General features: G+C 43.8%; 3 protein-coding genes across 3 annotated transcripts in view; 2 read left to right on the forward strand and 1 right to left on the reverse strand.

Moving 5' to 3' along the window:
* Positions 1-6: 6 nt before the first annotated feature.
* Positions 7-2,485, forward strand: rergla (RERG/RAS-like a). The gene is made up of 5 exons (XM_019866018.1): positions 7-247; positions 361-417; positions 588-661; positions 732-880; positions 973-2,485. The coding sequence occupies exons 1-5, from the start codon at positions 196-198 to the stop codon at positions 1,244-1,246; spliced, it is 606 nt and encodes a 201-aa protein (XP_019721577.1). The 5' UTR covers positions 7-195; the 3' UTR covers positions 1,247-2,485.
* A 2,387-nt stretch (positions 2,486-4,872) lies between these two features.
* Positions 4,873-10,270, forward strand: il17ra1a (interleukin 17 receptor A1a). Its single transcript, XM_019866232.1, has 11 exons — positions 4,873-4,969; positions 5,064-5,185; positions 5,356-5,482; positions 5,789-5,836; positions 5,921-6,069; positions 6,410-6,484; positions 6,591-6,660; positions 7,365-7,478; positions 7,552-8,877; positions 8,918-9,874; positions 9,915-10,270. Exons 2-9 carry the CDS (start codon positions 5,102-5,104, stop codon positions 8,874-8,876), a joined length of 1,992 nt encoding a protein of 663 aa, XP_019721791.1. The 5' UTR covers positions 4,873-4,969; positions 5,064-5,101; the 3' UTR covers position 8,877; positions 8,918-9,874; positions 9,915-10,270.
* Positions 10,271-11,969: 1,699 nt separating this feature from the next.
* The window catches only part of tmem121b (transmembrane protein 121B), a 1,933-nt gene continuing 1,200 nt past the window's right edge, over positions 11,970-12,702 (reverse strand). Inside the window, exon 2 of the mRNA XM_019866025.1 lies at positions 11,970-11,985. Within this exon, the coding sequence (XP_019721584.1) occupies positions 11,970-11,985 (16 nt within the window). The remainder of the gene's footprint in view (positions 11,986-12,702) is intronic.

Consider the following 12,702-nt stretch of genomic DNA (forward strand, 5'->3'; position numbering starts at 1 on the left):
TCTGCTGAATCTCCCCTTGCCCCGCCCCTCCTTCCTCTTCGCCAAACCCCACGTCTCCCCCAGTGCGCCGCTTGCCCAGTCGACCCAACTCTCGAGAGGGCTTTGACTCCTTCCCCCCCACCCCTCGTTTCATAAAAGCATGCTTTTCATTCCTGGAGCTTTTTTTTTCTTTCTTTCTTTCTTTTTGAGGAGAACATGAACGACATCAAGATTGCGGTGCTTGGAAGTGAAGGCGTCGGAAAGTCAGGTAAGAGGATTGCAATTTTAGGCCGATGCTGTACAGGGATCTCTTCCTCGGTTTACGACAGATGGGAGATGGAACTTTAAATGTTTTTTTTTTTCACGTTTGTTGCTCTGCAGCCCTCATCGTCCGGTTCTTCACTAAACGTTTCATCGGAGAATACGCATCATCTTCAGGTAATTGAAAAGCTTAGGCCACGTCGAAGTCAACTGGACAAAAAGGTTGCGCGACTGATTGTTTTTATTATTTTAGCCCTTTCGTGCACCTTGTAACCTGATAATACGATAAGCAGTCCACTGTAGTAACCGCTGTCCCCGAAAGGGTTAAAATCATTTTCCTTGCACAGAATGCATATACCGAAAGCGTCTGACTCTGGATGGGAGGCAGATGAATTTGGAGCTGTACGAGCCCTGCTCCCAGGTCAGGATTATGAGCATGGATTGGAAAATGTTTCTACTAAGATTAAGTCGTGTGTCTTTTTTTTTTTCAGTCCTTTCAAGGTAAAATAACGATCAACGACCAGATTCACTTAGCCGACGGTTTCATCGTGGTCTACGACATTAGCGACCGCTCGTCCTTACTCGCTGCCAGAAGCGTCGTGAAGCTCATCCGGGAGCACCGCTTGGGATCGGCCAAGAGGTACGTTCCTCGAAAATACTCCATGGTGGCCCTAGACTTCAATCATCAAAGCAGCATTATTTCAAAAAAAATTTCCCCGCCTTCTTTGTCAGGGATGCTGAGTCGCTTATATTTCTGGTGGGCAACAAACACGATCTGTGCCACATGCGAGAGGTGTGTCGCGAGGAAGGCCAGCGCTTGGCGGACGAGTTCCGATGCCAGTTTCACGAGCTGTCGGCGGCCGAGCACTACCAGGAGGTGGCGCTCGTGTTCTCCAAGGCGTTGCAGAGCGCCAAGGCCAAGGAGCGCAGGCGACGCCCGAGCGGTTCCAAGTCCGTGGCCAGACTCATCAACAACGTTTTTGGCAAGAGGAGGAAATCGGTGTGAGGCGTGAGAATCAAGAACTCACTGTCGTGGGATCTCTTGAGCGTAACGAGCATGGATGTGATCCTTCCATCGCACTTGTTCTTACTCTCTCGCTGTGAAAAAGAATGGGAGAATATCGTAAATGTTGCTAAAAAAATAATACTATACATATTTCTCTATGAGGCAAAGTGTCAAGTTGCTTGTCACAAGCACAAAATAAAAGCCAACGAAACTTTGAAGATCGAATCACCAAAAGTTCCATTTAATTCCGAATAAAAGTCTGCTAGCATGATGCTAACGCGGCGCGTAACGGAAATGAGCAAAACTGTTTAAACACGGCAAACAACAAAAGAGAATTAAACATTGTACATTTAAACCGAAAAAAAAATATTCACCCGAACCATATTCGGGAATAGCAAAGGTCCACTAGCTTAATGCTAACATACAGTGCGTATGTGATGAGCTAACTGAGATTAGCATGGATGTTATGTAGCAACCATAAATACAAACAGCGCATCCAATGAAAATTTTGTTTAAAGGGCTAGCTTAATGCTAACATTTAATGCAAAATGCAATTGTCGGGCTAACTGAAATTAGCCTGACAAATCCCCTCAATCAAATTCGATCATGTTCGTCTTTTTGACTTTGTTTTGTCATCTGGAGAGGTTGACAAAAGGTCAACTTTTTTTATTTATTTATTTTTTAAATATTTTAACACACCAACATCTATTCTCAAATGTAGAGAGTGAAGGTCAAAAGCGTAAAAATCAAGACAGATAGCTGAAAAATCTACTTCACCACAGATTTGTACTTTGTTACTTCCCACCTTGGCTTATTTCTAATATTTGACAGTGAAAAAAAAAAATGTTTACTGATCTCCGGCTGTGCTCCTGGCAGCATTACAGTAAACAACAAACCCAAACGTGGACTCTCTTCCGTCCATCCAGCGCACATCTCCATGACGATCTACATTCCTCTCATGCCTTCCCCGCACAGGTGTCTCCGCGCTGCCATAGAAAGTAATAAGACGGCCAGGAGGCCTCAGCATTGATTCTCCAGGAAAAAGAAACACTGTTGGGAGGCCCCCTCGACACACCCGGCGTATGAATGGCGCCGTTATCTCGATGAAAACGGCGGCCAAGCCGTTTATGGCGGGCCAGGCGGAATGTCATCGCATTCCCAGGTGCGGCGTCGGCTTCAGACCAATACACGGCTCCCTCAAATAAATGATCGCGCTTGCGCCGCCTAAAAAAAAAAAAAGAATAATCCGAGGAGTCGCTTGAAACACGAACATCGCACTTAAAAAAAAAACAAAGCCATAATGATCCAAGGAGTCGCTTGGAACACGAACATCGCACTTATACCCCCAAAAAAGCCACTGTTTTATTGTTGAACAGGATGGATGATGTCGAGCCCTCTGACCTTCCGCTAGATTCTCATTTGGATTTGCTCGAATGCTCGTAACCCCTTCCGACATGTGGAGAACTTGAGAAAAAAAAATCGTAAAACTTTTTACAACATTTTAGAATCCCCCTACCACACATACGTACCCACCACACAAAAAAACATGCAGTCTGCCCCAAATGATTATGTAGTCACCTTTCATTACAAATGATCAACTTTAGCATCCTTTTCATCCGTGTCGTTTTCAATTCAGGAAGCTTCTTTGTTTTTATTTTATTTTATTTTTTTTTTAGGTCTAAGCCACAGCGAGATCCACTTGGCCTTTTCTTGAAATCTCATTGGTTCGTGCCCGGGGGGCCTCTTCCAGGAAGCAGCTTGATTGAGTTAACAAGTTTGACCTGGAACATGAACCCGCCCATGCAACTGGTGCTTTTCCTTTGCTAACGCTATTGTGCTCATAACAGTTGAAAAAAAAAAGTAATTTGTTGGTTTAGTAGTGTGTGCTCTTTTTTTTTTTTTTTTTTTTTTTTTTTTTTTTTTTTTTTTTTAAGCAGGATGATGCAAAAATTATGTTCTAACTGTGTATGTGTTACAGTGGTTTACAATGAATGTACGATGCTTCTTGTCAACGAAATGTTCTGCACAATGTAAGCATGATGTTCCGTATAGCGCACTACCATCTAAGGTTTGTGGAGCAACTGAACCAAGCGCGGGAGGCAGGGTAAGGTTTATTTATACAGTAGCCTAATCAAACAATCCGATAAGACATCTCAAATGTCTCCGGCTGAATGTTATTTGAATTGGAAGCCATGTTAAGATAGCAGTTATGTAACCTTTGCAGCCCCCCGCCTCCCCCAATCCCTAAAATAGCAGTGCAGACCAAATAATTTCCCCTGCGTCTTAATCCATTTGAATAAAAGGGCAAAGACATTTGACTTCTTTATTGAGCCTATAGATTAGTTCGAACAGCTCGTTCTTGGGTCTGAGCACGGGGTGGAAGACAGAATGAGGCCAAGAGCTTTTTGGGGTCAACTTTGATGGATGGAAGCAGACTTAATGCGAAAGTCTGACCCTCGAACCACAGAAAATAATGTTAAGGCGCCCTCTGCTGCACAATCCGTCCCAGTGCATCATCGGTCCTTATCAAAATATGTTGTTGTATAACTTTGGGTCAAATTAGACCTGTTTTGACATTTGACTGGATGACTTTTGCACAGGTGCGACAAAATGTGTCCACTGAGGGTGTTACGTATCTACTAAAATAGATTTGAATTGACCACATTTTCCGAAAAAAAAAATGTTTGGAATCCTTAAACGGAACGTGCCCTAAACGTGTGTATTCAATTTTTATTTGTATTTTATTTTATTATTATTTTGTAGGAACTGTCTGGTGATCGTCATTGCTTTTTTTAAAGGCACAACGAACAACTCGTATATTATATCGGTATATCTCCTGTCAATTATGAACGTATCTGCACATTCCTAGGTTACGTGAAGGCAGCATAATCAACAGCAAGCCGGTGTGACTTGACCACCAAGCCGGAAGTTTTTGTCATTAATCAGTAGACACTTTCGCTTTTATCCAAGCAGGTTTTGTGAGCCTGAGATTTCCTCTCATGGCAACATTCACGTGTTTCCTTCACTGACTCTAATGCAGTTACGGGGGGGAAAAAAACTGTGAAAAATGAGGCTTCTTTGCTGGAGCGTTTTGGCGTTCATGACCGTGTCGCTGTCGTCTGCCTTAAGAACTTTGACGTCCGCTCCACCGAACTGCTCCCAGCAGGTAAGATGCGCAAGAACATACGCGCATTTTAATTCGAATTCTGGCATATTGGTACACATTTTTGCGTACATTTTTGAAACGTAAGTCACTATTTGATGATATAGTTAACAGTGACGTCAATAGATGACAAAAGTACTGTCATTGTGAACTTGGCAGAGAAATACTGCACAGACACCAGGGGCGTAGCTTGTTCTTTGGGAGCCCAGTCATGCCCCCCCCCCACCTCACGTTTGTGTACTGCACTGCAAAAATTTTGATTTCCATCTGATAAAAGGTCTTTTGAAGTCTGTTAAAATGATCTGGAAATTTATGTGACTAGCATGCATCATTTTGAAATGTTATTTGTCCCCTGTCCAGTAAATATTGAGCACCAAATATTTTCAGTATTAATCCCTGTGATTTAGACAACGACTGTAACAGTATTGTTCTTTCTTGCTTTTTGTTTGTTCGTTAGCCAAGTGGTCCAAAAGGGCTGACGGTGTCCCTGACAAGAGTCCAGGATGAGGCAGGACATCTGCAGCCTGTCCTGGTTGCGAACTGGACCCTCAGGGATGACGGTGATCTGACGCCTCTTCACTCAACAATATTAGCCACCCCAACAATCCAAATGGAATCTAATGTTAAAAGGTCGAGTGCGGCGTCTCTCCGCAGGCAGCATCAGTTACCTAAAAGCCACCGAGCTGCACGTCATGGTGATGGCCACCAATCAGCACCTGTGCGTCCGCTATTCCTTTAAAAACAAACTCCCGATGAGGAATCCGCACGACGACATGGTGAGCTTTTCAAATAAATGGCTTGTTTGTAACGGGGAAGACAAAAAGAGTAAAAACGGCGTAACTGTTCTCAATTGCCTTATCTGCTTTAATAAATCAATTGGCACTGGTTGTTTTTAAATAACTGTTTTGTTTTGTTTTGTTTTGTTTTTTTGGGGGGGGGGGGGCAGTGGTCATTCTCAGCAAATATGGTGGTGGTGGACCCGGGTCACAGCTATCGGGTTTCTGTCTTCAACATCCCCAAACCGGAAGTGGGCCACAGCGACTATGACGTCAGCCAGGATGTTGTTGTTCCAGGTGAGTCCAAACCACTTCGGACTCGATCTTTCTCGAACTATTTGAGTCAAAGAGAACATACAGTGGTGCTTCTACTTCCAAAATTAACTGGTTCTGGAAGAAATTTCTTGACTGGAAAATGTTGTCAGCAGAGACGCGTTTTCCATGGAAATTACCTAATCGGTTCCAAGCCTCCCCAAAATTCAGACGTAAATGTTTTATAAAGCATAAAAATGCATCAAAATATGGAACAAATACATGTTACAATGAGATTACACACACATCTTGAAATTCGCTCACTTTTGAAATGATTCTGCTTTGAGTCAGGTTGTCAAGACTCGCGGATGCTCGTGACCCAGTTTTGCATCGAGAGAGGTGAGTCAACTGCGCTTTTTGAGAAACAGTGGGTGCACCCTTCGCTTACATGGCGTTTATTTTTTATTTTTTGCTGTATTGTAGGAAGTCTTTGGCAGTCCAACATCAGCCTGGACGTGACAGCCAAACAAAGACAGACACTGACAGTCAGCTTCAGTCCTGACCCGCTGTGTGACGAGTACATGGTTATTGTGAACTGTGCCTCCGACCAGCATGTTGACCATGCGCACAAGGTGAGCTCAGTGCTGTTTTTTTTTTTTGTTTGTTTTTTTAAACGGCACTTTTGCAGCCCTTTGTCTCTCAGACACATTTCCTACTGAGGAAATTGACCTAAAATATTCAGGTGGGTGCTCATTACAGCATCCGGTGCCGTGTAGCCTAGATTTCTTACCTCAGAAAGAAATAAACAGGAAGCTCATGCAATCTGGCCTATTTTCTCGACTGCATTTATGCTGCTTGTGATAAGTAAAATCTGGTCATAAAAAAAAAAAAAAAACAAGGCACGGACCAATTTTTAACGTGGTTTTCATTCTTCACCGGTTACTGTAATTGGTCCACCTGACTTTTCTCCAGGTCAACCAGGCGCGTCTGAATGTCTCCTTCAGCCTGGCGAAGTGGCCCAGATACTGCTGCCAGTTTGACGTCTCGGTAAAGATAACATCTCTTTTGTCCCTTTTTTTTTTTTTTTTTTTTTAAATTCAGGCAGTGAGTAAGTGGCGCAGGTGCAAACCAGTTGCGATATCTTCTTTTTCAGATCAAACCCATGTTCCGAAAATGTGGCGAAGACTGCACCCGTCATCAGAGAACGCTGGACATTTGTTCAGGTTGGCCAGACATTTTATTTTTATTTATTTGTTTTCAACTTGACGCCGTGTCGCCGATCAGACTGCATAATATCAACATTGCTGTCAAGACACAAATGGAAATTGCTTAGCGCAGACGATCACAAACCACGACAGCAAGAGTATATATTTATATCAAAAAATTATATAAATAAGTTTCATTTATCTATTTTTAATTTAAAAAATATATTTTTTAAATTAAAAAATATATAACCGTTTTTAAATTAATTTTTTTAATTAAAAAAATGATTTTTTTAAATTATTTATTCCAGCTGGAATCAATGGAAATCATCTGAGGTGTTTTCCGAATCATGAATTCCATTTTTTCAAGCTTCAAAAATGACACCAAACTAAAAATCTGGTCTTCAAAGGTTTGTCCACTTGGGTGGAACTAGCCACCAAAAAGTCCACGTCCAGGTGGCGGACGATGGTGCTTTGTATTTGTGGATTTGTTTCATAAACGTCGTCTTCTCATCGCGAAGCTGAACCGTGACCAAAAAGTCCAAAAAAATAAAAAAATTTGCATCGTAGATCCCCTGTCACACACACTCCAAGCTCACTGACAAGATCAATGACACTCTGATTAGTCTCCAGATAATTTGCCGGGATGGGTTCTCCTGATGAATTTTCTCCCCAACGCAACAGATGGGCTGGTTCTAAATAAACTGCGATTTGACTCTTAACAGCCAAGCCGACAGTTCCTCCGGATGCTCCCCAATCCACACCTGTTATCGTGTGCGCGGCGCTCCTAAGCGCTGGGATTTTTGCCATTTTTATGTACATCCTGTGCGGGAGGCCAGGTTAGTCCCCACAATCCCCACTACCCCCCTCGCGCGTCCGATCACAAGTCGCATTCCTTGTTAATGCCTTCAGGCAAACCCGGAGAAGCCTCGCTCGCAGATGAGAAACCGAAACGGCAAGAGCAGGAGCGGCAAATTCAGCAGACCCCCAAGGTTCTGGTGATCTACTCGCAAGACCACCGCCTCTACAGGGACATCGTGCTGAAGCTCTGCGCTTTTCTGAGGGCGAAATGCGGAGCCAAGGTGCTCATCGACTTGCTCGACGCCACCTCGGTGGGCACGGTCGGCCGCGTCCGCTGGCTGGAGTGGCAGCGGGGCCAGTTGCGGAATCCCACCGACAAGGTCTTGGTGCTCTGCTCGCGCGGGGTTCAGGCCAAGTGGCGCGCCATGTGCGGCCACCGCCGCGTCACGTTGAAGGAAGACGTCCTGTCGCCCACCGACGACATGCTCACCCCTTTCCTGAACCTCTTCCTGCCCGACATGCACCAAGCGCGCAAGCACGGCAAGTACGTGGCGGCTTACTTCGGCGACGTCAGCGGCGAGCGGGATGTGCCGTCGGTTTTCGACATCGGCGTGAAGTACTCGCTGATGAAGCACTTTGAGGAGCTGTACTTGGGCCTGCTGGACATTGAGAAGTACCAGCCGGGTCAGATCAACCACATACGGGGCATCGGCGGGGACGAATACTTCAACTGTCCCTCGGGTCGAGCCCTGAGGGACGCCATCGAAACCTTCCGGGCGTACCAGATTGAAAACCCCGACTGGTTCGAGAGGGAGTGCGTGCAAAGTGAGGAAGACCTGCCGATAGAGTCCGGTGGTCTCGTTGACCAGCAGCGGGGCTCGCCGGTCCTCGAGTGTCTTCCGCTCATCCGAGACGGACTTCCCGTCTATACGTGCGAGGCGGCCATAAGAGATAACGGAACCGGCGTTCGAGTCTTAACCCCGGAGCTGAACCCGGAGAGCCGGCGCTCGTCCGGGGCAGAACTTTTGCCGCTGGTGAACCCTGCGAACGGGCACCGGCGGCAATCGGTCCTGCCTCATCTCCACCCCACCGACGGCCCTCGGTCCGTTTTTGTCGCCGAACCCGTTTTGTCCGTCAAGCGCCCTCCGTCTGCTGAGGGGAGGCGCATAAGTCAGATCCCTGAGGAGGATGAGGAAGAGTCCGAAGTCCTGAACTCCCAGGGATCAAACTCACAAGAGTTCTCTCTTGGGAACCAAATCAGCCAGCCTGCGGAACCCGGGGCGGACGCTTCCAACAGTGGATCCGATCAAGGCTACATCTCCAAAATGCCTTCCCCGCTTGGAAGTCCTTCCGAGGAGGACCCCCTCGTGGCTCTGGTAAGGCTGCAGGAGGAACTCTTTCTGAAAACTCTGGACGGCTCTGAGTTTGAGCTGTAGAGAAATGTGAGCCCCCCCCCCCCCCCCCCCCCCCCCCCCCGCCCCCCGTTTTCAGGGACAGCGGTCACTCCAGGTCCAATGGGTTCAGAAAACCATCTGACCTGTTTTTTCTTTGCTCAGCTCTTAGCTTTGTGCTCCTGCTTCTGTATCCATGGAGAGGAAGGATGCTCTTTTGCTTTTAAAATCCCTGTTGCACTTCATTTTTTTTTTATTGTTGTTTTATGAAGTTGCACTCATGACAAAATGTGGCACTTTTATTTTGAAACGAAATTTGCACTGTGTTGCGTTTTCTTCGGTTCCACTTGTAATCATAACCTTCAAAGAACCCAATGGTACTTTTTTTTTTCCCCAATAAAAGATTTTATTTTATTTTATTATTTTTTTTTATTTGACCGTGACCACACAATATTCTTGTCTTAACATCTACGGTACATCCAGTAGATTGGAATATAACGGTACAGATATACAGCACACAACTTGACCACGTGTAGGTAGTACTAGTTTCTGTAAACAACAGCAAAGTTTCCCTGTAAACGTGTAGGAAGAAGGGGGGGGGCAAAAAAATATATATATATAAAACCGGTTTGGGTTCCAAATGTTGCGTATTGTTCAGTTTGTGTCCATGAGCGAGACTGAAGTCCGTTTTTTTTTTTTTTTTTGTCCTTTGGTAGTTTGAATGAAACTATGCTAGCTCATGCAGATTACATTACAATGTGACATTTGTCTTTTTTTTTTTTTTTTTAAAGCATGAAAAACAAAAATCATAGAAAGCATTTAAAAATATTTGGTGTGATGCGATACGCAGCCGATTGTTCCACATGAAGCAAAGGCGAAAAGAAGCGATTGAAGCAGCATTATCTTGCACACAAATCTTGAATCGATCTCATGAGTCGGGTCATGTGACCTGCTTTGTGGAGGGGGGGGCGGGACGGGGGTTTCATTGGGAGTCATAAACAGGAAGTCTGTGGTTGATGACATCATCAAGCGGGGCAGCAATTGTCAGTCAGACGTTTGCCAATGTGATATCAAATGGCCGAGGGGCGGGGGGGGAGGGGGTCCGGTTGCACCCGTTGCCATGGCAACGGGTATCTTGCCCGCACCCGCGAGCTCGGCAAAAGTCCCCTCGACTTGTGCCGCTTGATTTATTTGACCTCAAGCCGATTTCACGTTGTCAGGATGGCGGTGGGATTGTCGCCCAAAAAAATGTCCTCCAAAACCCCTCATGGGAATTTACGCGATAGGAAAAAAAAAAAATGTTTGAAATGGATGGCTGGACATTGCACGTCGTGTAAGGCACGAGTCAGTTTCAGCGCTGACCTGCCTGCTTGGTGAGCAAATCAATTGTACAGAATGCAACGCTATGAGGCACTAAATGCAGACGACTGCGCAAAAAATACATACATAAATAAAACACCGTCGATCACGATCCAATGATACCTTGATTTCCAAATTTCCCATTTTCAAATTTTTTGCCTTTTTTTTTGTCGTCTTGAGTCAAAATGGTCTTTTTTTCCTTCACATTTTATTTACTGCTGTATGTTTTGTTCTTGTTGAATTTGTTTTAATACAGTTGAAGTAAAGTGCTCGTTTTTTTTTCATAAAAATGATTTCAATTTATTTATATACATTATTTTGATTAATTTCATTTCATTCCAATGATGAAAGTTGCCTTTTTTTTTTTTTAACCCCATCTTACAAACACGGAACGGATGAAACTCACAAGTCAAGGTACCGCTTTGTGAATTCTCTCTCTCTCTCTCTCTCTCGCTCTCTCAAATATGAATTTATGTCGAAAGTGCCCAACCAAAAAAATTTTTAAAAATTGCACGCGTACGGTCTAATAGAATAAAGTGACTCAAGCCTAATAATGCACAAGCGAACGAAAAAGATTGTCTCCACGACGATGCGACGTGAACTTTGAGCACGTTTTGCCTAGCTTAGCATCAAACAGGAAAGCAAATGTAACAACGTAGTGACCGAAAGGACCTTATTTTGGAAAAGGCACTTTACTTGACTAACAGATGGATTTTTATCATCTTGACTGAAGTTTCCTTTTTTTTTTTTTTTCTATTTAATGGAGTCAACTTTTGTAAATACCGAAACAGGTTTCACGGTTTTCACCCTTGACGTTTTTTTCCAAGCAGCTCAAGGAGGAAGTATTGTATTTTTAACCCGCTCAACAACCCGGCCCGCTTTAAAAAAAAAAAAAAGTTCCTTCATTGTTATTCGTGCCGAATTCATCTGATAAAACCGCCCGAGATTCATCCTACCGTCGAATAGACAAAACTTGTGTCATATTCACATCCTGCTCCCGCAAGGTTAACTTTCGTTCGTTACGCATGTAACTGTACATGAAACTAGCTAACATCGACGGTTACAATGGTTAACGTGAACGGATGGAAAATGTCGGATAGTCAACAGTAGCTTAGCTACGCTTAGGAGGAAACATTTTGATGACTTTCCACACGCGGGACGTCTTGTTGGTCCGGTGTCGTTTTCATTTTCAAGCGTTTGCGACGCCGCGGTGAACTCCCGCAATTCCGGTGAACTCCCGCAATTCGGGTAAAATCGACACATAACTGCCGCCCCCTTTAAAACGTTTCTACTCGACTACAGATGCCACAAAAGGGCGGCAAATTACTTTTTTTTTTTTCCCAAGAAGACAAAAACGTATGGCCTGTCGAAACGAAGCTCCACCCTCCACTTCAACATAGTTCTGAGAGCACTACTTTGAGATTTAACGTGGCTCTGGCCTGAGGATAGAATCGGCGAGTGACAGCAGGTTTGAAGATGGGAACAGCTGAACTTTGATCCCGCGAGCACTGTCAGGGGTACGCAGGACGACGATATTACGTGTCTACACCAAGTCAGCACTAGCACAGACTCGCAGACGACATCAAATACAATTGTTTTTTTTTTCTCTATGCATTTGAATGTAGAGCACCTGTCCAGTGGTCCCAAACGGGGGGTGCTCTCCAGACGTGTACAAAAAAATAAAATAAAATAGGAAACTCGGACCCCGATTTGGTCAGCAGCACCCCAAAAAAAATAAATAAATCCTCAAATATTTCAAAGATACAGACATACTTGCCATCAAGGATATCTGATACTGCAAATTCGACGTACAGTACATATTAAAAATCTTACAATGACATACTTTGTTGATTTGCATGATCAATGTGACTGCGCTGGTTCGGAACTCATTCTTGAAGGTGGTCGAATACGAAAAAATTAATAAAGCACTGCTGTTAGCCAAAGGCCATGAGGGTCTTGTTTGGTAATAAAGCACATGTGTGTGTCTCACCATAGAAAGAACAAAGAATCAATCTGGTTCCGAAAGTAAGAAAAGTAGCCCGGCTTCTCGTTTAAAATGTGAAAAACGTTTCTGATGGTTTTTAATCCTCATGTGCTATTCGTTAAATGTATTCTTATTTTTTTTTTCCGCGCACTTCTGCCAATTGCAATTTTTTTAAGGGATGGACAACGATTTTTATTGATTTTATTTTTAAAGTCATCGTGTTAATTTTTGTCACGCCACACAAACTCCAATTCTACAAATAATTTTAAAACGTTTTAGTTTGAAGTATAGTTTGTCTTAAAAATGTAAATACCTCTAATATATATATATATATATATATATATATATATATTTCGCGCAAAAGATTGTATTTTACAGTTTAAACAAAATGTCTAAAATACTTTCTGAATTAAATTTTGCATTTAAATAGTGAATAGTTTTACATTATTTTGGAAGATTTCGCATTTTAATTCATTCACAGGCAACGTAATATGCATGGGGGGGGGGGCGGCCTGGATTTTTGTTTAA

Source organism: Hippocampus comes, unplaced genomic scaffold, assembly GCF_001891065.2.
Source record: "Hippocampus comes isolate QL1 unplaced genomic scaffold, H_comes_QL1_v1.1 scaffold50, whole genome shotgun sequence".
In the NCBI taxonomy this organism is placed as follows: domain Eukaryota; kingdom Metazoa; phylum Chordata; class Actinopteri; order Syngnathiformes; family Syngnathidae; genus Hippocampus; species Hippocampus comes.

Coding starts and splice junctions, on each gene's coding strand:
- rergla (XM_019866018.1), top strand. CDS start 196: ATGAACGACATCAAGATTGCGGTGCTTGGAAGTGAAGGCGTCGGAAAG. Junction 418..587: donor AGAATACGCATCATCTTCAG/GTAATTGAAAAG, acceptor TTCCTTGCACAG/AATGCATATACCGAAAGCGT. Junction 662..731: donor TGTACGAGCCCTGCTCCCAG/GTCAGGATTATG, acceptor TTTTTTTTTCAG/TCCTTTCAAGGTAAAATAAC.
- il17ra1a (XM_019866232.1), top strand. CDS start 5,102: ATGGTGATGGCCACCAATCAGCACCTGTGCGTCCGCTATTCCTTTAAA. Junction 5,483..5,788: donor CCAGGATGTTGTTGTTCCAG/GTGAGTCCAAAC, acceptor GCTTTGAGTCAG/GTTGTCAAGACTCGCGGATG. Junction 7,479..7,551: donor CATCCTGTGCGGGAGGCCAG/GTTAGTCCCCAC, acceptor TAATGCCTTCAG/GCAAACCCGGAGAAGCCTCG.